The following is a 26,221-nucleotide window of genomic DNA, read 5'->3' as shown; positions in this document are numbered from 1 at the left end:
CTGCCGACCTGTCGCTTTGAATTCTAATTTATAATAGACAATTGTTCTTAATTTCTTTCCATTTTGCAACAAATGGCAGCGCACCGGCTTCGTTAATCGTTTGGAATCTGAAACGTCTTAGTGTTCGGATTGGGGGGAAATACTATTAATTTTGCGGCTCAGGATTTTATATTCACAAGTGATTTCCCGACGCCGCGCCGTTCGCCCTAACGTGTTTGGATGACAATTACTTAAGTTTTCGATATTATCTCCAGCATTTTTTCACTCCGCCGAGGCACTTCTGGCGGTTGATGTTTGTTATTGGAAAACGTTCGGATCAAATTCATTTCTATGGCAAATAAAATACGTGCACCGAAAGAAATATACAACGCACATGTATTATATTATATAAATGGAAAATGTAAATCAAACACCGCGTCCATCATCAATATTCCGTTTCGGTGTTTTTCTTTCTTATGTTCGGATGTTCTATTTTTGTATGCTCTTTTTATGGCGACGGTTTTCAATACCACCCCAGTAACAGCAACTACAAAAACTCTACTGGCGGACCACTTATCCAATATTTCGTTCACGGTACCAACAACATATCGAATTCGCTTTTATTCAACATTATTCATCATTGCGCGCACAGCATGGCGTATTCCCATTGTATTCGATATTGTGCGCTAAACGGGTACAATACATTTTTCTGACATTTTCTACCGTATGTTGATTTTACAGTTTGGCCACAACGTTCCATGACGGTCTGCCGCTATGGAAGACATTTTCAAACACTATGAATGGTGCATAATATAAAGGCAAATATTAGCGTTTATGCATTTCAGCTTTTACGCTTCTTTCGCGACCGCGCTAAGTTGTTTTTCTGTGTATAGTAAAGCCAGGCTTACGCGTCAGTATCGTTCTATCTCATCAATATGTTTCATGTCGATTTGCAAGGAGATTAATACGCCATTGGATCAACCTGCGGCATCTCCGCGTGCCTTTTGTGTATTCAGGTGGGAATACCCCGGAGACATTTATTTCAATTATATTAACATGGTAGCATATTACGTCCGAGAACCTCGGGCGCCTGTATATTTTGGTTTAAAGCCGGAAAACCAATGTTTGGGATCTTGGCTTACACGTATTACACAGTCTCTGCGCAGTAACTCACCAAAAGTGCGCAACATAATAAAATGTACAGTGGCAGTGCCGACTATTGAAACAATTAATTAGTAGTAAATAATTACAAACTAATTAGGTATCGTTCGAGGAATAACCCAGTACTCGAATACAACCGTAAAGACATAAAACGGGTGTGTTATCGAATACTCTTATATTAGAGATTTTTTTTTTTTTATCCTTCAAACCAGATTTAATGGATTATTAATTTTGGTAAAAAAAAATTTGTAAAAATTCTAAGTTACATAAGTGTATAACTAAAAGAGTTCCAGAGCATTGAAAACACTTTTCAAGCTCTATCATAATTTCAGTGAAAATAAAACTTGACGATAAAAGACAATATAGTAAGAAAATATGTGAATATGAAAATATGTGCGATCTTTAGTATTCAAAAAATGAACGAAATATTTTTATAGTTTTTTTTTTTTACATTTCCTTCGAAATGATTTACCGAATTGTGATCTGTTATGTTCCCGTGATAAATTGTGTAGTCGTACATTATAGCATACGACGATATTAAACTCAACACCACGGCTTGTCTGATCGCGGTAACGGTATTTGTGCGAGGCCCGTTGATGTGTAATAAGACGTCGCACGTCAACCGCATTATTATTAGTGTTATAACGACGATTAATGGATGCCCAGTAACCGTACAGTAGTAATATCTCGCGAATTTCATTTTTTTTTTCAATTACAGCTCAGCGTAACAGGTTTGAATACATTGGCTTTAGCTATAACGTAGACGTCATACGACTTTATCGGCGGCACTCAGTAAGTCCACCGTCTTGGAATTTGGGTATTTAAGTGAACAATATTAATAACTCAACGAGGAAAAATAATGTAGCTGGGTTTTCAATATATAAATTACACTACACAAGAAAATATGTAAATATACACATATATTGATATAATATATATGTATACTATTGTTATTAATATTTTTTAAAAATGAGCAGGGTTTCAAACAGTTATGCAACTTTTACAAAAAGCTAAACGTTTACAATAATATAAATTAATTTTTTTATAAAATCCTGTCCTATAAAAGGTCCTGTTTTTATGGACCTTTTCTTAGAATCGAAGCGGTGTTAAGGTTTTGTTTTGTAAAATTGTCTGTTTTTATTTTAACTTTTTATCTTTGTAACTCGCTGAGCCGATTTCTTCATATAAAAACCTATAAAACAGAAATCGTACTAAAAAGGTACTACGGTGGACCAACAATTTAATAAGTTCACCCCTTCCAATTGAAAAATCGAGAAAACACTCAACAAGTTTTACATATTTTTCAACTTAGTATGATACATATTAAAATAATATACACTATTTTCTCAAAAATCTATAATCAAACTTTTTTTTTTATTAAAATAACTAAAAATAAGAGGAGAAAATTACACAGTAACCGTTGTAAATGTTTAAGTTGATACGTGTAAGTGAATCAACAGGCATTTGAAAATATTTTCATTATACTGTAATTCGCTGTTTAGGTAACAATGGCAAAAAATTATCGATCGACCCTTTTGATGTCCCCCTTAAACTCAAAATATGATTTAAAGCATTTGTATTAAATGCTATTATCTGTATTTCTACTATCTACAGATTTGCATCGATGCATTTTTGAAAGTCACTCTCTCACTTGCAGTTATATAGTAATTCTTGTAGACCTGTGGCCTCTCCTGCCCCAATATACTTCGTCTCCACAGTGACACAGTACCACTGTACATTTCTGTTCATATATATATTATTAAATGTGTTAGCCAAGTTATCTCGGCGAATACGTCATGACGTATGTGCCCTACTTCTTCCATTTCTACCTTTTCGTTTCCAACCGACCACTATAATATCATGAATAACGTGCCGGCGGAAGTACCGACGGTTAGATTAGATGTGTAAGTCGGAGAAGAGAAATATTTTGGCAAATACCTTTTGATATTTTATTCATGACGCCATTCTTGAGGGGGTGGCCCTAAATCCCCGGGATATTACTCGCCGAACAAAAGGTCGAGTGCGCTCGTCCATATATACCTCCATTGCCCTTTCGTTCTGTACCGTCATCGACCATCGTTAAAGGCAAATGCGACCGAAACGATTGTACGCCCACGGCTGAGTCCTCTCAACACCGATGTGATATAATACTAATCATAGGGGTTACTATACTAAGTGTGTGTCATGTAACCCGGTACTCTGTTTTATATGCATGTTACTGTACGATGGTTGACAATTGACAGCCAATAGCAATTTTCCTGGCTGATAATATGTATCGCTAGGGGTCTGTCGAAAATTTGACATGTCAGTTACTCGACATTGTTTTGCCAACACTATTTTACTGGCAGAGATAAGAAATAGCTGATAAAGGATTGGCGATGAGATACCACTGATAATGACAGATTATAATAGATCAGGGACAAATGGAAGATAGGAAAGGAATTAAAGATAAAAGGAGGGGAGGGAAATGATCATAAACCTATTAATAGGGATCATATTATGCAATGATCCAATGTTATTCCTTCAAGGGAAAAACTTATTTAGGTACGATATTTGTAATGGTTATGGCCTAATCATAGGTTAATCCGTTGCCATTGGACAGGCTAAACAAACTATATAGTGGTTTTATACTACTCCTCTAATCAGTTTAAGATTAATCGTAAACTTAAGTAATATAACATAATTTCCTAAAAGCTTGATAAAAATAATTTTAAGAAAAATAATTGCATATATTACCAGAATCTCAATGAAATCATAAATCATATCTAATATATTTTCAGCGAGGACCTACCGAGTACAAATCACCTTTCTTATCACAATCTTATCTTTTATCAGCGATTTCCTATCAATTAAATGTATTATCACTATTTTATATCTTTTCCTTCCTTACCAGTTTTTTACTTTCGACATTTCATTTTTAGTATTTCTCCACCTTAATCTCTTACCTTATTTTTTCTCATCGCCTTTCTTTATTTTCTTTAATACCTTCCCTTATTTCATGTCGTTTTCGGTATAGTTTGTGATGGCAATAAAATATTCTAATTGTATGATACAAAAAAATAAATTCACGTCGGTGCAACAAATCAACACGATATTTCGATACAGCAGCCTTCGGCAACAGTCAAGGTGCCCTCATTACCATCCAACGTAATCTTCCTTTTTGTTAACCCACCAAACAGCTCAGGCATAACATACGAGGCTCAGTGAATAAAGAACTCGTCGAATATTCGCCGACAGAGAGCTAATGGCATTTTGCTAAGCTCAAAAAGGCTTCTTTTGGATATTTTTATTTTTTTTTGTTATCAAACTGTGTAATCAACCGAAAAAAGTAAAACACGTCCAAATACATCAAACATAAAGTCGCCGCAAATGGTACATCATAATATACAAAAAATAATACATGCAGTAATATTGGATGATTCTTTTATCATGAACCACTTAATATCTCATAGGGTTTAATAAGAAATAAAACAAATTTTTTCCAATAGTTTTTATACAAGTGATCTCAATTTTTCACTATTTTTTTGTTTTTACCCCTCCCCCAACTAAATTTTTTTGATAGCAATTTTTTAAACTTAAGTGGTAACGTATATATTTTATTAACTTTTTAAATTGAGAATAATGTACTGAAAAAATTGACTGTTCGATAAACAGTTTTGGATAACTATTTTTAAAGTTATAAGAGTTTTAAAGTTAAGATGGGAGGGTTATTTTATTTTTCGTACATTTGCCTTAATTCGTATTATACCATAATATGTTGAGAAGCAACTATTATATAATGTCTAGCTATTTGTACGGAGTGTAATTTATTAAGTCAGATTACTGAATGTCGCCTAGGAGAATAATTGTATGCAAACCACTCAAAAGGCTATTTATCTTGGGCGCCGAATTAAGAACGCCGAACGGTACGTTAAGACTAATCTAATATGTTTTTCCTTCAAAGGAATTACTAAGGAAATTTTTCGTCAGATTGCAAACGATGGGCGATTTTCCCTTTGGTGAATATTTTGGTACAAATTGAAAACAAATATTTCAAAGTCATTAGTCTGGGCACAATATTGTAATAATAAAGCCTAAAGCGGATTTCCACGGCTCAGCCTATATCGTATGTACACCATGCTAAGTTTCCCGACACTCTGTTATATTCTATATAAGTAATATATATATAAGTTATGACTTAGCACTCAAAGAAACAACGCATTTATATCTTGCTTGAATACCAAGAACTGTTTGGTAGGAAATTATTCATAAACGACCCGCACCAATTCAGAAACGTTCTTTGTTCAAAGGGAATTTCTTAAGATGTAGCAACTCACAATAATTATTATTTTATATTATAGCGAATAATAATTGCAATAAATGTACAATAAACGTTTGTAATTTAACCGTCATCTTCTTTCGATTCGAGCGGTTCAGAAGAATTCGTATATTTGTTGTGGCTTATAAGTCATTTCTATACAAATATTATATTACATCTAGTGCCGAGGCAAACTACTTATATTTCTCTAAAGAAACGTTTGGTTGAGAGATGATGTTTCAATACCAGACTTAAACCATACTTCTTGCAAAAAAATACAATGTAAGGCGAGAATAAATGTATAAAAGTAATTAAATGTTTTGTACATTCAAATTCACTTTATAAAGCGGTAATTTTTTTTCAATATCTAGAGCGATGGGTTCTTGAATATTCTAAAATTTGGTACCACTTATAATTATTTGTAGATACTGGATCGACATTATTTAAATAACACTAGAATACTCACTGAACAGATAAAAGTACTCGGGTAGTATTTTAAGTATATTTTTTTTGTAAACTATTTAAATAGAATCACCCCAGTAGGTCCATTGCAAAAGTTTCCCGTCATTTATCGAGTTTTATTTTGATAAAAAAATGTAATAATATAAATCATCATCTGATTTAATATATCAATATTTAGAATTTATACACTATCCAATTATAACAAATAAGTAATTTTATGCTAAAAACTGAACAATCCAATTATATTATAATATAATAGTTTGTTACTGCTTCGAACTGTGAACAACATAATAATATGGTCCCTGGTCCTACTCCAAGCAAACCAGCAAGTTTGGATATAATATAATGATCTATTTTAAGTTTTGTTTTTACGAGCAAACATTAAATTATTCACGGTATATTTAATTTTGAAAATGGCCAGATAGTAAAAGTAATTTACAGTTACATTGGAAATTGTTGTTATTATAAATAAGGGTTTATCGGTCGACATTAAGTACAGTTGCGATTTTGAATTTAATTGCATTTGTGCGTGTGCTTAACTCCATACTTCTCACAGTGTCCATTGATATAAGATACCAGTTAATAAATGTACTTAGTTGGTGATTCGGATTGGCTCGATTACTGGCGGTACTAAAAAAAAAAATATGTCTTTGCTATTTTATTTAGATCCCGAATGTGTGATGTTAAAATAATAAGCAATTTTATAAAAGCCACTATTAGTGCGGGCAAGTTGGTCAGTGTAGTCACAGACCATAAGAAATTTTTTATGACCATGTTGAAATGACTCAAAAATAGTAAATATCTGTGCAATTGTAATTAAATGTTTTCGAAAATGTATTTTAAGTTTAAGGTGAATACCATTAGGTTATTCGTCTATCTATAAAACTCCGTTACTAGTGTTACTCATAAATAAACAATGCAATGAAAATATCTTCAAAAAAAAATACCTGTTGGCTGATGATTCGCTCACATATAACCATCTAGACATTTATTACGGTCAAAGTGTAATTTACCCCCTTTTTTTATTTTTTCTTAATACAAATTAAAGCGTGACTACAGATTTGTTGAGAAATTGTATGTGCTATAGCCATAATTTAGATCTACCTTCAGTCTAAATTTCAAACTTAAAGTTCTAAAACTACGAATGCTCTAAAAAAGTGAAACAAAGAAAAAGTTTTCACTTCTTCTGAGGGAAATTAATTTATGACTTTTTTTGGCTTGTCGACGTATATCGATAGTATTATGAATTATGACTAAAGAATATTCCATACAAACTTAAAAATAATTCGATTATTTAAATATAAAATAAAAACAATACCTTATTAGTTTCGCAACAAAGCTAAAAGCATTTATTATAATTTTATTTGAATTTTTTTTTTTTAATTTACAGTGGAAAATTAGACAGTGAAAATTGTTTGATGCTAATAATTTAATTGTTATATTTTATAATAATTTGGTTTTTGAACATTTTAACTAATATAATACATGTATATTGGAAGACTAGTACATACTTGGCTTGCACGTGTTATCTTCGTTAGGAGAAAATAATTAGTTTACCTACCCAACACAGCAAATAATAAATAAAATAATGTAACACCATAAATTATATTCTTATTACCTAAATAATAAATCATTATTGCGTTATATAATATTGTGTTTTGAATGGTTTTCACTTGCCAATTTTTATCGAGTACATAAAATTATTCCCCGTCAAGTATTGATTATAGTAAACATGGACGATGTGTTTGTCTTGCTGAGTATGTTAAGAAAGACCTTATTATTAGAAATGCGATATTGATGTCTATCAGTTCTCTAAGACCTTAAACCATGTTTGTTCTCGTCTTGATAAATGTACAGCTTATGTATAGCTTTGCAGAAAGCTCATAAATATAAGAACAGCAATGTTGGAATTCTTCGAAAAGATAAAAATTATGCACCGCGAGGTTACGTTTTCTCTTTCTTGTCGATGTGATATATTACTTTTGTAAAGAATAATAATATTCGTTTTGCTGACGATGAAACGAAATTATAGTCAAATAATTAATAGTGATCGAGTTATCGATTTAATATGCTAAATCAATCAAGTTAAATTTAATTTATTAAGCAAACGATCATTAAATATTCGGTTAATATTTTATGAACATTTGAACAAAATAACACATTTTCATCACATTTCTTTATTATTGTAATATTTCATAGAAATCTGAAACTTCCCCCCCCCTTTTTTTACTGGGTTTAACTCAGTACCGAAAAATAATACAACTCTGCAGACTTTTATCATTTTTAAATCGAAGTGACCTCGCAACGTTTATATTCTGCAAACTGTATTTAGCTTCTTAGAATATTATTCGGCCACAGCGTCGCTAGGGCGCCACTACGTCGAAGATTTCGCATCGACTTGACTTCCTCAATTAAAATAATAACATAATCGGGTTCAATAATAATATAATATATTCCACACGCAATATAATACGGTTCTGGTTTCCTTAAAAACGTTCAAAAACATGAGCCAATCCGTTACGATTTAGCTGTTCAACAATATGTACTAATACAAAATCTCTTCCGTTTTTGGTAATTTAGGAATTCGCTATGTTATTAAGGCCCGAACCCTTCTAATTTTCCCTGGGAAACTCTATATTTTACTTGAACACTGTAAAAATAGTAGCTAAAAACAGTCAAAATGTAATATTATATATCCACGCCCAGAGGTCTTGATTTCACAACAGACGAATTTCCAGAATATGATTTTCAAAACACTCCACTCACTATGTTCCACTAATTGAAGCTGTCCTACAAAGTAACAATATCCTTTAATGGGAGCCCATCCTTCTATTGGGTGCCTACATCTTAAGTGTATCTTAAAGAAAATCATACAAATTATTTTAGACGGTTAACAAACCAATGGAGTGTAATAGAAGTTTTAATAAAAACCCGACTTAAAAGAATTTATTTCAAATTTTAAAAATAAGTACATTTGATGTACAATAATATTGTTTATAGATTTTAACTTTTTGAATATTTACTAGGAAACTTAATAAGAAAATCCTTTTTAAGAACTAATGTATCAATTTTAGTAGTTCAGGTATGGGTAAATTATTGCTAAAACTGTCAGTAAATATGATTATGTAGTTCAAATTAACCAAATTAAACAAGTCACAATTAAAAAAAAAAAACCTTGTTCACAAACTTATATTAGTTAGGTTTTGTTATTTTGTACACTCTAGTTTTTTTAGGTATAGAATCTATCTATCTTATATTTTATCATCCATTACACTATTATTCCATTAAATAATTCAACCTTATAAAGCTATGACGTGTCTATTTAATTGAAATGTTTCAAAGCAAAAACAGCTTTTATGTTTTATAACTTCAATATCATTATGAAGTATTTTTTTCATTTAAAATAAGTAAAAAGTCATCGTTCATATGTTTTACTATGTATTTTATTGGTTAAAATCTCATGGGAAAACCTATATAATATTAAACGAGAGTCGAATTGATAACCTTTTCCTTTTTTGAAGTCGGCTCAAAGATAATATTTTTTTTTTATAGTTAACTTTTATTTGACTGCTTCGACCAAAGTATATTTTAATCATCGTAAAAAAAAACCTAAAGAAATAATATTTTTTTATATAACCAAATAATTAAATTATAAAATCATGTTTAAGAATCGTAAGAGACCGGTGTGCCGTGCGATTTAATAGCTGATATATTACCCATTTGAACATATATATATATATATATATATATTCGAAAACCTTGACATTAGATACTATCATTTTAGTATAATATTGTATGATTTCAAATGACACTCGTGTGTGACCATTATATAATCACATAGTGTGCCGAAAATATTGCATTACTATTAGATAATGATTTTAAGTTATATCGCTATGTAGACTCGTTTTTTTATTATGTAGTCAATTGACGGTACATGGTTTCTGTTGAAAAACAATTTTTGTTTCAGTACTAACAGAATAGTTCTACGACCGTTTGTGTGTGTATGTGTAAAATCCTATCAATCCAACATTCTACAATGGGTTAGAAATGTTCGGAATCGGTAAATTTTCAGTGACGCTTTTGATTTTGATTTTTTTTTATATTGATTTCTGTGTACGGCCATAGGATAGTTAATTTAAAGTAAAAAACCAACTTCTCTTAAAATTACTGAAATTTTTTGGTTTTTCTTTTTTTTAATATTGTAACTAATTTTTTATTGAGTTTTTCGAAGTTCTGTTAAATATTTAAACAAATTCAAGTGTTTTTACATGAATCGGGATTGTATTAAATTACGTGTAAAAACATTTTAACAATTTTTTTTTTATTTATAAACTGTATAATTATTTAATTAAAATTTTTTTTGAGGTTCTTAAAATAATTCATATTTATAAAAAAACAATCAGAATGCATTGAAAAGGTCGAATGGTTAATATTTTATTGGTTATTACGGGTTACAGCACGTTTGAATATTTCAGTATCAATTAAGTGATCAGCAAAAAACAGTTGTTTCACCATCGCAGTTTACCACTGACAATAATAATTACTTAATAAATTACACCGTTTATAAATAATTATTGTCACAACAGTGTGAGATTTATTAGCGCTGACAAGTTCGAAACGTATTAACATTGTATACAATGCACACAATTATTCGTGACGAGGAAATATATTTTATAATAAAAGAAAAAATGTAAAACGAACAAGGTAAAAAGTGTCAACATAAAGAATAAAATCGTCTTCAACTAAAACGGCGAAAAAGTTTGCTCATATTTCAAGTAGATTCTCGAGTCGGAGATCTAGTTTCCTTTTTTGCATTTGCGGAACTATTCTTAGTTCTACGATTATTGAACCTAGCTAAGAATGGACCTATACTATTATGATACTATTTGCCACCAAACCTAGACAAAATATATTTTTATACTTAGTTAAAATGCGTTTTGCTTTAGGTATTCGATTAAATTACCCAAACTCAAATTATAATATTAGTGAAAGTTCAAATTGAATTCGTTATGTGATCAAGAAATTATAATATGTTAACGTATCCAAGAAACGTGTACCGACGTTGTGTTGTACATGGTTATTTGACATGCGATATAGTAATTTCGAGTGCTCGGCCTAAATGAAACCAAAATTAAGTCTGGCTCCCGGCTCAGTTACTACTATACACATGTGTATTTTTAGGAACGAGTAGTCCACAGGGTATATCCGTATAGATACGAGACGGCAAGCACATCTATAATACATTATAACGTGGCCTATGTTTGTAAATTATTAGGTTAAACCGCAAGTTACTGCGGACCGATCAAATATTTAGCATCCTAAAACCCTGTTTTCGTTTTTTTATTTTATTTTCCAGAGTAAACCTAACGGAAAAAAAACTTTTTCCCGTTAAGAAAAAGCATTACATCATGAAAACGTCTCAAGGTTAAAGTTCATATTCATGTTTCACTCATTTCCTCCCCTCCTCTTCCGTCTCTCTATCTACAACTCCCTCAGTTTGTCACTTAACACCTTTTTTTTTACCAGAAGCCATTACAGCTGTAGTCCCTTATTACTATTCATTTATTACTTATCCCATATCAGCTATCTCTTATGACACTTATCATTCATTTCTCATTAGGGGCAATTATCAGCTTTCTTTAATCGGATATTTCTTTGTATTTACTTAATCTATAGTCACTGATCTCTTATCGTTGGTCTCTTATCAGGAGCCCTAATTAGCTTATTTCTATCTTATCACTTATCCCTTACCAGCATCCATGATCAGCTGTTTCTTACGACATTTCTCCAATGGTGTCGGAAAATTGATGCCAAAATTCTAGATAGACCTCCAGTCATACTAAAAAAAAAACAAGTGGACCAAGACACTCAACATTATAGCTTTTATACGAACCGATTTGTTAGAGCTGGAAACGCGGTTCGCCGAAATAACGTAAAAACGGTAGTAGTCACATTATGAAAGTTTTAGAGTATAGCAAAAACAAAGTTCGTGAATTCCTCTCCCTCTTACAAAAATCACATTAAAAGCTATTCAAAAAAAAAAATGTTTTTATTTAAACAATCTATTGACATAAATAAAAAAAATTAACGGCATATATTTGAAAAAATGTTTTTTCATAATGTGACTACTACCGTTTTTCCCCTATGCCCTTCAATTAGATTTGAAATATCGTGACACGACTGTTGTTACTGTAAATTATCGTGTTGGTTTTCGGTTACCAAAAAAAAAAAAAAAAATAGGCCACGACCAATCGCACACACTTGTTGCCTTTCGACCCGACAATTATAACCTATGGTCGATCATTAATTTACTCAAAGTGGGTTGACAAATGGACGAGCGAGCTGTATTGTTTACCACTCCTGGATTTTAGTCGAAGTTAATACTGTATTCTATCGGCATTATGGCAGTATGATAAAGCGTGTGCACATGAGACATGGATATAGGTCAGAATGGGGTTGGATTTGATCATTTAATCCTGGAACAACGTGAGCGAAAAATCGTGATAAATTTGTCTTAATTCAGAAGTTTTCTAAGTGTTGTCCGTAAGTCCACAAATTATTTTAAGAAATACTCGCATGAAATCGTAATGGTATATTGACTGATATTATAACATGATTAGAGCAGTGACAATATTGACATTAGCACTAACAAATACTCAATCTTCTAATATTTGCCTTGAAAGTAAGTTGTAAACACGTTTTATGATCATCGGTCTCGCTTATCATTTGTCCAAGAATTATCCACGTCTCATAATAAACATTTCCATTTTTTCCCCTTTGTGTTACAAGTGTGTCGAGTAAGTTTTTGACGGACAGAAAGTTACACTCAAAGACTGTTGATTAAGTTGTATTTAATCTAGATTTAGGATTTACGTTCCAATTAAACTATTATCAATTAACATTTCTGCAGCGAATGTAATGGTAATTATAATTTGCCTCGCTCGTTCATACCAGCTGACCATGGGCAGAATATGATGTGTAGGTAGCCAGTTTTTAATTAATAAGTATAAAAATTGGGGTCGTCAAACTCTTCAATATTAGGTACCCTAAAAAAAAAATCTCTTTTATAATAAACTCTTTTGCCGCGGAAAACTCCATTTTCGTATAATCAAAATATTCTATACATAGTATCATGTTCACATGTTATTTTGGATGTAAATTTAGTATTTTTTTTATGGAAGATTTTCTTGGTTTCGTGGAATTTGACCAAAAGCTACAAATTACAAATATCGAAACACTCAAAACAAAAATTTACTTCTTTTCTATGACGAATGGTTAATTAAATTTTTTTCTCTGGTCATTAACCATCGTTTGGTACAGTCGTTGTTTGGTTGTACACCACAAACGACGTTGAGACATATCTGGAAAAATCCTTGTTGGATTATTGCAATGTTGACATTTAAAATGTTCCATTTACTGAAAATATTTCAATGCTTCAAGCATATTACATTCGGTGAAAATTATGCATTAAGGTTATACAGTTTTGAACTCGGAGGAGGGTGATTTATTTCGCATAATGTCGATTCGCAGTAATATTCACTCAACTTGATGATGGTAAATGTAAGTTTATTATTGTAAAAGGTTGTTTTGGGGTTTCGTAACGGAAAGTTCGGTACATGCTTTTTGACTTCTGCATAAACTAGACTCAAACATAATATTACTTAAATCATAACCTAATATTAATAACGAACAGCATTGTTGGAATAAACAGCATTACGAGCTTGTCGAACAATTATTATTATTGTGCCGTACGCTCGAATTCCAATCATACATGGCCCGACGATGCGGTTCTTCCTTTTACAGCCAACTGATCCAGCTAATCCCACACATTCCCCGAGCACATAACATATTTGGTGAATGCCGATTTTGTGTAATTTCCATAATATAGACATGAAATAGATAACCGCTGATTTGTAACTTCGACGAAATAAATCATAACGTTTTTCTTGTTTTCAAAACACACTCTTATAATATTCATACAATACAGTAAAAAATAATCGTTTTAATTGGACCGTATGAATACTAAAAGTATTTGTTAAAATATAAAAAAAAAACACATTGAAACGTTATGGTTTTTATCATTTATTGATGTGATCTTAAGACTTCAATGAAACGGATACTGCTCGAGGGCGTTAATAATAAATGATAAATAAGTTGAAAACGTTCCAAGAATTACAGAAAAAAATCACATACAAATATTTTTTTTAATTTTAATTATTGACTTTAATAATTTCATAAAATCCAAACAGCAAAGCATTTGCATATACTGTTAAACATATTATCAATTTTTTTTTTTTTGCAAGTAATTCGATGTTTATGAAATTTTATTTACAAAATATTGTTATATATAGTACACATATTGAACATATTTACAAAACATGTAGACATTTTGTAACATTTTAAAACCTTGATTTCTTGTGGAAACTTCATTATAAAAAATGTTTAATTAGTTGAATATATTTTAAAATTAACCTTTAATGCTTTAATTCGAATATCATTAATTTAAATTTAGTTAATAAGACTATAGGGTAAAAAATAAATACCCTCCATGGGCGTGTGAATTGTACAAATTTAAGGACGGCATTTTTGTGTTGCTCAAGGGTATAAAACGTTTTTTTTCTAAGGTAACCACAGGACAAAACTTACTGATCAATATTATATATATATATAAGGGTGATCTTTAAAATATGGGTTCTTGAAGAGTTGTATTGGAGCCCTGTAAATCGGGTTTCAACGAGTAAAAATAAAAGCTATGAAATTTTCATACAAATCCCTTTCTCGATCAAGAAGTTCCGCACAAATACAGTAATAATCCCAAACGGTTTTTTTTCTCCATATGTATATTTTTCATGACGTTAATACGACGACGCAATCATATTTAGTAACAGAAACTTACTTTTGAAGTTGTTTAAAAAAACCTTCATTAACTTAATTTTAACTGAAGTGGGGTCGTTGGACTTTTTTTTTCTATCATGCTTTCGCGTTAAGTAAAAATATATAGCATCCAATTTGCGTATGTTATTTTTTGTACACATATTATAAATATAGTTTAGAGAAAAAAACTTAATCTCCGTTCCCACCGACCCTCGACCCAGTTTTTTATGTTTTTTTTCACATATTATTATTATACTAGCCATCGGAAATGTGTTAAAATCGATCCGAGTGAGGCAATGGCGAAACGACGGTTAATGCGACAAACGTAAATAATGTTGGTGGGTTTCAACACGAACCGTTTTTTCTTATCAAAAGGGATGTCCGGCACCGAAGCCCTCTCTCTCTCTCTTGTTTTTTACCCTGAACGGCTCGCGTTGGATTTCCGGACTGGAATTCGGTCCGGCACGCGGTAAACACCGTCGTCGGTATACATCACCAAGGCAGCTTGCAAAAATGTTTTAGGCATTTGTATAAACACAAAACATGGGAATTTTTTCGTGGCGAGCCCCAGGGAGCCGACAGTACCTACCGGACGGGGAACGTGGGGAAAGCCTATTTCGTTTAGTTAAAACGTGACCTATTTTTTACCCTCCCGTCCGACACACTCCGTTTTCAACAGTTAAATACATTAGATCAATATAATATAATGTCATGGCAATAATATCAATACACGTATTACAATATGATAACGTCCAAGATCAACGTCAGAGATTAAAATGTTATAAGAGCAGATACATTTAACGGACATTATACAGAAAATACCACTCATACCGGCCAACAAGTGTTTGGAAAAATTAATTTTTGCCACGTTTCCATTTTATTTAGTGCAAACACTTGTCGAGTGTTTATTGTGCGCGCCAGTACATGACCGTTCTAAATAATATGATGCCGGTCACGACGGCATGTGCTTTTAGCTGTTGGAACAATAACGCTTTAAAACTCAATCGTCGATAGTATCCATAAATACATACAGGACGTCTAGTGCTATTATACCGCTGGTATATATATATATACAAATTAAAATAAAACTTAAATTCATACAGAGTGAATCAAAAGATTAGTCTGATTTATCCAACAATAAACGAAGTGAATTGTTTTTTTTTCTATTATCTGTAATGATTTTTTTTTTTTGACATAACGACTTAATTCAGTATACCTACTTAAACGTAATTGTAGAATAGCCTAAATAAGAACTAAAATAACAATTAACCAAATTTTTTTTTTTGGGGAGGGGGAAATTGATAAAAAAAACTAGAAAAACCATGAAATTTTTATAATAAGAAATAGGTAAGCTTACAATTTGTACAGCATATCTGAGTTTTTAATAAAATTAAGTGTAGATCAAATAATTAAAAAAAAAAAACAAAATATAGATTTAATGCCTAAAAACATCAGTGGTTTATATAAATTTGTTTTAAAATTAATTAAAACATTTTTCAGTTTCTAAAACACATTTTTTTTAGTGTAAATTTTCTAGAAAATTCCTTTCCTATTGACTATATCAAAACTATTAAGCTGTATTCGATTTTATTGTTCAAAAACAAACAGAGCACCAAATTAAATTAGGTCATACTATAAGTTTTATTATATACAAATTTAAATTGCAATAAAATTGATTTTCTTATAATACGTTTAAAATTCAATAACACAACTCTCTTAATTTTAAGCAATATAATGATATGTTTTATGTGTTAATAACATTTAAACAACAATTTAAAAATATTGTTTTATTTTGCTGTCTTGGATTTATACTGTAACTATTTTCTATGGTCTACAGAAAAAAATAACAACGCTACAGAGGGCAACACATTATTAGCATTTCATTTCTTAAACGAGTAATGTAAGTCGAGAGTTATAACAAGTAATTCATACAAGAAGTATAAGTATTTAAATGATTCATTTCTATTAAACAATATCTCGAACCCGTGGAATAGTAATCATTCAAAGCTATGTAGTTATTGGTTTCATTAGATCATTCTCGTGTAAGTGGTAATTTCAAAACTTATTTACTTAATTGTAAATTAGAACTTAAAGTTTTAAGTAATTTTTTTATAGTAATACCTACTTTTTTTTACGGATAATGTGGTAAATAAATTTTGCACGTTTCTAATGCTTCTTTAGATAAAAACTAACAAGGTAATTAGTTGCTGGTTTTATAAGTGGAAAAAAATTGACAACACGATTGAAAATATTCGGTATATGTGCGGTTGAAACTTAATACTACATAATGGTGATGTTAAAAATTTGCCTTAAAAAAATTTTAAGTAATGATATAGTCTAAAAAGTGTAGTATATTGTGTGTATTTTAATGGCTGAAGTTTATGCTTCCGACGATCAGGACACACGCCAACGTTCGAGAAAAAAACCAATAAGTTGGAAGTAAAAATTAAAAAAAAAAATATGTACAGTAAAAGAGAAATGGTAAAAGTTGGTCCGACGAGGAAAGTTTAAATTGTTACCATCAGTATGATAATAAACCAAAATAATGTACAGCTGGCGAGATTTAAAAATTTTAAATCCGAGTTTTTCGTTCTTTTTACAACAGAAATTTTTTTTTTTTTTTTAACGAAAAGTTGCTTGGTACTTTGTCGTCGGCTTAACGACTATCAGAAACTAACCGACCAAGAAAGAAGTTAATGCCGTCGCGGCCGTGGATTTGTTGTATTGGTCTCTTCGATTCTACATATTTGAACAAAGCCTCCGTTGCCGTTCGGCTGACTTATTATTAGATTTATTTAAATAAGTAGCGTTTTCCAAAGCATAATAATTCATTGTTGTTTGTTGGCTTGACTGTTCAAACAGCGACACTGCAACCGCGAAGGCGTATTTATGAGTTGATAGCGGGATCCACCTTTTCGATTTTATTCTCACCAATCAATTTACTTTCTTACCCAATATTAAATTAAAGTTCTGCTCTTATTCAATGACTCGGCCGCTTTCATCGGACAGAAATGCAATAAAATTAATAGTTCCGACAATTTTTTCGTTGGGATTTATTGGAAAATATTATAGCTCAGAAAGCGAAAATTGAAATATCCTAAAAATATTGTTCAGCGTTTTAATTTAGTATTTTAAATGTATCTATTCGAAATAATTCGTATGAGTTATGTATTTATGCGAGTAATACTTTTCAAATGTATTTGGAAAATTGATTAATTACTTAAAAAAATAATAATATAAAAATGTTTAAATGTATTATACATACAATATAATATATTTTACATACAACCAATCTGTTTTTAATATTTGTATAAAAGTTTTTATAACTTTTTCAGTTTTCGTCCTGGGAGTATTGGTTTTTTTTAAACAATATAAAGATTGTTTTTTTATACATTTAACGGTATTATTTTCTAAAATGAACTTCGACTTTTTTAGACTAAATAACGTATCCTTCTCATCCCACGCTCCCACCGTGCCTAGATAACATACTATTATGCAATAAGCACATTAATTAATTATGATTTTTTTTTTCTTTTTCGTTTTCCAGAGTGCACGAAACGGACGGTTCGTTTTTTGAAAAGTACAGCAGTCTACAGTGGAAATTGGACCAGAGGCGTTTGCAGATGATCAAGGACAGCCGGCAGGACGAGAGTCCCCCGCCCGAGCTCAGCGTCGGCGTCAAACCACCGCCCGTGTCCAGCATACAGCCCAAAGAGGTATTAATTTAAAGTCTGAACAACAGCTCCAGTCTAAACCACTCGTCCAGGTTAAGGGTCCAGTGGTCATTAGGCAGTTTGCGTGTGTCTGTGAAGTCTATAATAGAATAAATGTCGTCAACGTTTTTGTGTGCTAGCCTCGGATTTCCAGTGCTGTTAGTGCACTCGTTTGTCGGTGAACGTTAAGAGGTTCCCGGGAAAATAAATCGGCTATTTACGGTTTTTATTTGTGGTCGTGTGGTGGGAAAAAAACCTATCAAGGGTTTCCAAAGGGTCAGTCTCACGCTGGGCGAAACGCAAGTATATGTTGTCAGAAAACAACAGTTATGTGATCTGCCACTTATCGTCAATTGTTTTTAACCGTCAAAACTCGACGGCGACGTTTAATTATCGGTTTTACCGAAATATCTTCTCTACTCACTGCTGTGTCTCAATAAAGGTCTTGTAGCTAACGAATTTCTCCAAATACGTCTTTTACCTTCGGTGCGGTAATTACCGTTTTTGACCACATCTAAACACACAAGTAGTGACAAAACCGCTTTCAAATTCCCTTTCTACAACTCCCGGGAAAAATGGTGGTTAATGATATTTTCTTCGGTTTTCTTGTATATCGGTAGTTCTATATCTAAAGAATATCGCACACAAGTCCGGAAGATTATGTATTTAAACAAATTTAGCACGCCTTAATTTTAATAATGTGAATGTGAAGACCTTGAAAAATGTTATAACACCTTTTTTTTTAATTTTAAATGTTTGCCCAATAAAGAACCAAAAAATTCAAGTACCTACGATTTATGATCATAAAGAAACCGGGTCAACGGCTTAGGGCATACTTATCGTAGATACAGTCACGAAAATATATAAGAAGAATAAAAACATCATTGTAAAAACAATTATTACTCAGCTACCAGTCGAAGCTAAATTACGAATATAAATACAACAAAAATATTTAACGACTTTCTTTTGAACACTACCTTCGGAGCTAAACGAGCAACAGTCGAAAAAGAACTAAGAAAACTAACAGATTACTCGATTTAGCTGCTCGACTTAATTTTCCGGAATGTAATTAAGCTGTACATCTAATATTATCAATTGATAAATCAAGTTTATATTCAACGCTCAATTTACTCTTAAAAATTAAAATTATAAAATGTTTTAAAATCTTCTCCTCCTTTACCTTAACCTAAATAAATAGGGTCGGTCAGCCGAATAATCTTTTTTCACAAAACCTATTTGGCATATTTTATTTGGTAATTCCATATATTTATTGTTAACTTCAATACACTTCTACTTCGTTTTACCTTAACATCTTTGAATACCTTTTCTATGTTAATCTCTCTCATTTATAATACTATTTCATTTTCTTCCTTTCGTTCAACACTTCCAAACTATTTCAATCTGTTCTCTCACTCATTTTGTCGGCCATTGGCGCAGCTCTCAAACGATATACATCTCAACAATTAAATTATATTTTCCTTGCATTTTTATTAAACAAAACGGTTGAGTTCGACTACACGCTAGCAAAAACGGGTTTTCAAAAAAATGGCAAACGTTTTACCGATACGTGTAACTGGTTTTTGTGTTGAATTGTCTTTGGGTTAATGACTTTTGATAAGAGTAACTTTTATTGTCCCGACTGTGAACAGTTACTTTCGAATCACTCGAAGAAGCACTCAAAAATGTCTTTTTGCACTCACACATCAGAAATATGTTTCAGTCGAATTAAACCGAAGTCAAGTGGTCGCGTTTGCCAACATACTTCTACGATATGATATTATATATATTGAAAAAAATAAGTAATCAAGTACAAACGCAAGCAGATATTTGTAATTTTCAGGAATTTGTCGAGTATAAAAGTCCACAAGAGACGTTTACAAATATTGTTTTTAAGCGACGTTTAATTTTTTTTCAGCGAAATAAAACAATATTCCAGGACCCACAGCATTGATGGCTGTTGTTTGTCTTGGATATATTTTTTACTCACCAAACGTTTTTACACTTTATTTTGTACTTGACACTATTTCGGAAAACGCGTGTAGGAATTTTTATACTTTTGCGACATTTGTTTTACTATTACTCTCTAAACTCTCACTCTAGTACTCGGAATTTTCTAACCGAAAACATGTACATCATATTCCAGGAAAACCTTAAAAAATGAACGAAGAAGACACCATCATTGTGTATTGTATCATTTGTGTACGTCTTAGTTCCTTTCAATGGTTGTTAAGATATGAGTTAATGTAATCTCATCTATTCTTCAATTTTACCATACAATTTCTTAAGTGAATTTCAGACTAAGATGAATTTTTTTTTATCGCATAACAGTGCGCTCCACCAATAACACTATTGAGTTACTATTAGTTTAATACCAAATTAATTTTGTTTCTAAGAATATCATTGTTAGACAAATAAAGGTATGCGGATTTCATAACTCACTCCTATGCACTTTAAATGATCAACTCAAGCCGTCTATATGCGAGGGAGATATCGTTTTCTTGAAACAAAATATAAATTTACACGCACCGAATACTATTATATCGGTTAAGATCATTTTGTGACAATGTAACTAAAATTCGATTACCGTCGTCTGTTTTTTAAAACAGACTCTTTAAAAATAACTCTTAGACTCTTTTGATTTGAATTGACTTAATTTTTAAAACTCCATTGATGTAGTTAAGCAGTTTAAGTAGTTACGAAAATATTCTACGCTAACGTGACAGAAGCGATAAAATTCACAAATTACTTTGTATTTTTTTTTTAATTAAAAACAATACCAAGAAATTACTTATGTGATTTAAACCTTTTTCTAAAAGATTCACTGCTCGAACTTAACAAATATCAATCATCCTGGGGGATATTTCATAAGACGGAGTATCTACTGTTATTGAATACGTCATGTAAAAACTAATGGGGAGAGCAGGGCCTAAAACTGTTATGTCATGACCTTCTCGTCGGCCGTATGTTTTAAAGCGACCCACTACAACAACGGGAAAATATCATGTTGAAACCCACCCGGACGGCTATCTGTCAGCGGGTGTCTATTGTGTAGTTTCCGCATGGTGTGCGAGTAGTATGTGTGTTTTGAGCAAAAAAGCAACAAAGTTAATATGTTTACATGTTAACCCTGCAACGTTTCTGTTTACTCTGGGCCAGTATACTGACACAAATGGTCGAAACGCTGTGTTATGCGTTCGGAACGTACAGCAATATTCGTCGAAAAAAACGTACCCTCGTAAAATCCGTAATAGCAAGCTGTTTTCATCGGCGATTAAAATGCCTGAAATTTTCCTAAAAAAAAAAAAAAGAATTGGAGATCCCACCTCCCCACCCACCATTAAAAAGGAAAAAGCTCAAGAATTTATAAAAAAAAAGTAAATTTCTGAACACATCCGATTTTTTTCGAAAAACGGAACTAAATGTTATTGTTTTGGAATATTTAAAAAAAAATCAAATATCGCGTTCTCACTTTAATTATATGACTGAAACTTTTCTGATGGTGTGCAGTGAAAAGAGAATCATACGAATTAGTATAGAGTTATGTTTTTGGATTATCTAGTGAGTGGAAACGATTGCTGATTTTCACAATGAACATAACCAATTATTTCTACGTACACGAGATAATCTATATTTTGTTGGTTTTTCCAGTTGTTTTATAAAAAAATTTCGGAAATTTTGAACTACAATAAACAAACTTTTCACAATATTCGGATGACAACGCCTACTGTTTTTCTAGTGGGTTTTATTCTCGTCAATTTTTTTTTCTTGGGAAAAAGTAATTTTAGTTATGGAACAGCAGCTGTTGCTCGCGAAAAATTGTTTATAGTGTCTTCGGCGACGAGATTGATTGTATGTACACTATGCACAATATGACAGTGATTCGGTTGTATTATGCAATTTAATATTTTTTATGCCATACACATATTATTATTATAACAAGTTATATATATTTTTTTTCTATTTGAATTTTCCTTCAGATGGAACACTTGTACATGGACGTTTTGTACACTATCAAGTACAAAGTGGGCGCCGACACCGAACAAAGCGCGCACCGTGATCAACTATACTTGTACGCACAAAAAGCGTTCGACGTCACGCCTGAACAGCACCGACGTTACATGGCTATTGTGCACGAGGAAAAGGTAAGGAGTGAAAATTGCTCGAAAATAAAAATAATTATACTCGGGACTGGACAATTTTTTTAAAATGTTTTTGCCATGACCTCACGCCCCTCGTTGTCAAAACGTCAATAGGTGCCGGGATAAACGGGCATTGGGAAAACCCCATTAAGCCCGGTAAAATGATAAACACGAGTGTCTAATTGAAAAACTCTGTTCTACTCCACCGTTCAATGTCGTGTATCCGACCTCTATTGTACTATTATTTTCTATACACCACCTGTCGGCGAGTACCGACAGTGTGATAAAGCTTTTAACACAATATCAATTACCATGATGGTACAACATATTTATTACACCCACCTGATTTATAATATAAAAGTTTTCGCCGCTATATGAATAATGCGCCGAATCACAAGTTGTCACAATTTATCACAAGTTTAACTAAAGAAAAAATATGTATATAACAACAGTCGCGTCTCGTTAAAAATCCAACAGTTTGCAAATTGACTATTAAAAGCTAACAAGTTTTGATTCGTACCAGAACGCGATAATGTATATTGTATCAAAGCGGTATCAAAGGTAAAACGGTAGCTCGTGTATATTTACAAATCAAAAGTTAATAAAAAAATACTTTTAATAATTGAATGTATTTTAGTGTCGAACTTTAATTTAAAATGATTCAGAATATTATGAAATTACCTATTTTATAATAAATACAAATTCAGACGTCGATTTTGTAATTGAATTGGTATAGTATATTTGTTCAAAGTAATTCATACAGTTATTTTTGTTTTCAGTAAATAACCATAATATTAAAAAATAAATAAATAATACAGTTATCATACATGCCATTTCCGAGTACAACGTTTTTTAATCTAAATATATAATGTTTGAAGTGAATCGTTTTTAATTTATTAGGCTTTTTATAAAATTGATTATATTTAAAGGTATGCTCGAGTGAGCATTATTGAGGATAAAAAACGAATTAAATATATTAAAAATAACACTCTAATGTAATAAGGGAAATATAAATTGAGAGGGTCGTAAATAACAAAAAAATAGTAGAAAACAGTTTTAGATTTTGTTAGAAACTACATTTTTAGGGTATTTAAGCTAAAACAATTTTTGAACGACGGTTACCTATAAAAATGTCTCCGTAAACAATTTTAATGATATCACGTACTTAAACAAACAGTTAGACCAAAATGTATATTGTGGAAAAACGTACCCTTTTCATTAATTCACCATCAAAGTGAAGACACTCGACAACAGCGTTTTGCTGCTGTAAATTAATTATGTTTACAAGTTTTATCGTTAATGATGTTTTTATTGCTATACATTTTTCGTTTTTTCTTTAATACTGCGGTTATAGTCGTTTTTGGACAAACCTTCTGTTAAAACGAACAAATAAAAATAAAAAATACAATATTAAATTAGATATTGTGTACAACATTTGCGGCGCTATTCTCTTTTACTTGTACTGCGTTGTTTTATGGTTATTCATTTGCGGAGGAGTAAAAACAACATTTTACGTTTAATTTTTTTTTTTAAATTGTGTATTATCTTTATCATCGTCATTTGGTAACTTTTTTTTTACGCCGTTGTACTTTAATAGCTGGTTTGTTAGTGTTACAGAATAAATAGACTCAACTTCTACCGGTTTTTTTTCCATTTCGTCAATAACTACTTATTATTGTTGGTAAAAACTTCCCAAAGTTCGATAAATTAGTGATTTATGTCGGTTTCGAAACGTGTCCAAGGTATATGTCGTGTCAAAAACTAATTTTAAAGGTAGCCAACGGAAATTGTACCCACGTTAAAAATGCGTCAATGAGTAAATACTTTAATGCCTAACCTGCGCACGGTACCCTCAACTGTATTACGTTACTTGTAGGTAATCGGAAGACCTTTTTTTTTGGATTTTGACGATGATAAACGATGGTTTTATTGTAAAAGGGCAATTGTTATTTAATATTATTATATTCTATACCGCGTACATCTTTTAATCGGACGCCAGCGGCGGTAAACGATTTTACCGGCGCAGAAATTTGCTTGTTGTTTTTCGTCTGAAAATTTGATTTATTAGAAGCCAAAGCCGCCCGGGACGAGTTGCCGAGCCTACGGGCCTTCGAGTCCCAAAAAACCGCTAGCTGTTGTATTATTTATAAGCCAATGTAATGTTATTGTACACCGACGGTATTGTATAATGTTATTAAAACGTCCAAACGTATAATATTATGGTAATTTTATTGCGACTGCCTCAAACAGACGCCGTACAATCTATTGATAAACAATGTAGTCAAGATTAGAACGTTTTTCGATTTTCGACTTAATGTCGAGCAAAAATTGTCCTTGTCCCGTACCTTTTCGATATAAACGTATCAATGGTAAATAATTATTGTTGTATATAACCAACTCCTTACATGCAATTAAATATTATATATTTTTTTGAGTACTTGGCCAGTTACATTTTGACATCGGTAATCTGTTGAAAAATGCTATTCAGTGGCTTGTAATTTGTTTTATGAAGAGGAATCACAAAATTAGAAGAACAAATTACCAAAATATATAGTTTTTATTGCTTTGTTTCCATTAGTACTACTAATTTTTGACATTCGGCACATGTTCGAGCGCATCAATTTTTAAAGCCAACCCTCTGCTATACCCTAAAGACATACGGTTCTACATTAAACATCTAATGTAAACTTCCTCTCGACTTTGTCCCTTGTGTACTTTTCTGCGACCATATTCAAATAATGTACATATATATATATATATATATATGTATACATACAAACACTGTAACCATATTACTGAATGGTAGTTTGATAAAGTAAATATTTCTGCAATTTCGCCGGTAGACCCTAATTGCTCATATTCATATATTATAGGTACATATTAAATGATTCTCTGAAATATATGAAAGTAAAAAGTTTTATTATGTGTGTTTAGACGGATTTTTTTTTCAAACCACTGGACGTTAGTAAAAAATATAAGCTAAACAGCCTTTATTCGTTTTTATCTATTGCTAAGTAATGCTTTATTTTAAATGCTTTATATAAGGTATGAATAAGAAAAATTAATTTCAAATTTGTATTTTAATATTTTATATATTTTCTACAATCTCTGTATTTTTATAATAAGCACATATTGGGTTTGGAAAAATTGCATTAAATGGAGAAATACTCTATTAAAATACTAAGAATAAATTATTTTAAGTTTTTTAAATTTTTTCTATCACAAAAATTCGGGATTCAATGATTTTTTTTTGTTGAAATTATGATGTAAGTAACAAAATAATATTTTCATGTTATTTCTCTGGCAAAATTAACTTATAGTTTGAGATCTGAGGTTTTTCCAAAATATTAAATTTATATTGTTTTTTTTTCAGCACGACGAAAATTATGTTTTGTTTGTGAAAAATGACTGACATAAAACACGTCATTGTCCTCTATCGGGTTGTCAGACATAATATCTAAATATGACATTAGACTGACATCACTTTGTATAATTGACTGAAATATTTTTAGGAAAAAAACACATTTTTAAGATTTGTTAAGAATGATATTCTTAAACTAGTTACTTCTTTGTTGATTAAATATGTTGAAATCTAA

The 26,221-nt window shown here is 31.3% G+C and overlaps 1 protein-coding gene across 4 annotated transcripts in view; it reads left to right on the top strand.

The window, feature by feature from the left end:
- The window catches only part of LOC126839480 (BAI1-associated protein 3), a 124,697-nt gene that overhangs the window by 61,607 nt on the left and 36,869 nt on the right, over window positions 1-26,221 (top strand). For all 4 annotated transcript variants that reach the window (XM_050574811.1, XM_050574831.1, XM_050574822.1 and 1 more), the window contains 2 exons: window positions 18,321-18,489; window positions 22,464-22,628. In XM_050574811.1, the coding sequence (XP_050430768.1) occupies window positions 18,321-18,489; window positions 22,464-22,628 (334 nt within the window). The remainder of the gene's footprint in view (window positions 1-18,320; window positions 18,490-22,463; window positions 22,629-26,221) is intronic.

This window comes from Adelges cooleyi, unplaced genomic scaffold (genome assembly GCF_023614345.1).
Source record: "Adelges cooleyi isolate 19-005CV unplaced genomic scaffold, UGA_ACOO_1.1 ACOO_flye_CR_arks_rails_tigmint_CR_PRNA_108, whole genome shotgun sequence".
Classification (NCBI taxonomy): Eukaryota; Metazoa; Arthropoda; class Insecta; order Hemiptera; family Adelgidae; genus Adelges; species Adelges cooleyi.
Note: the sequence above shows the minus strand (reverse complement) of the source record. Positions and strands in the feature narration are given on the sequence as shown.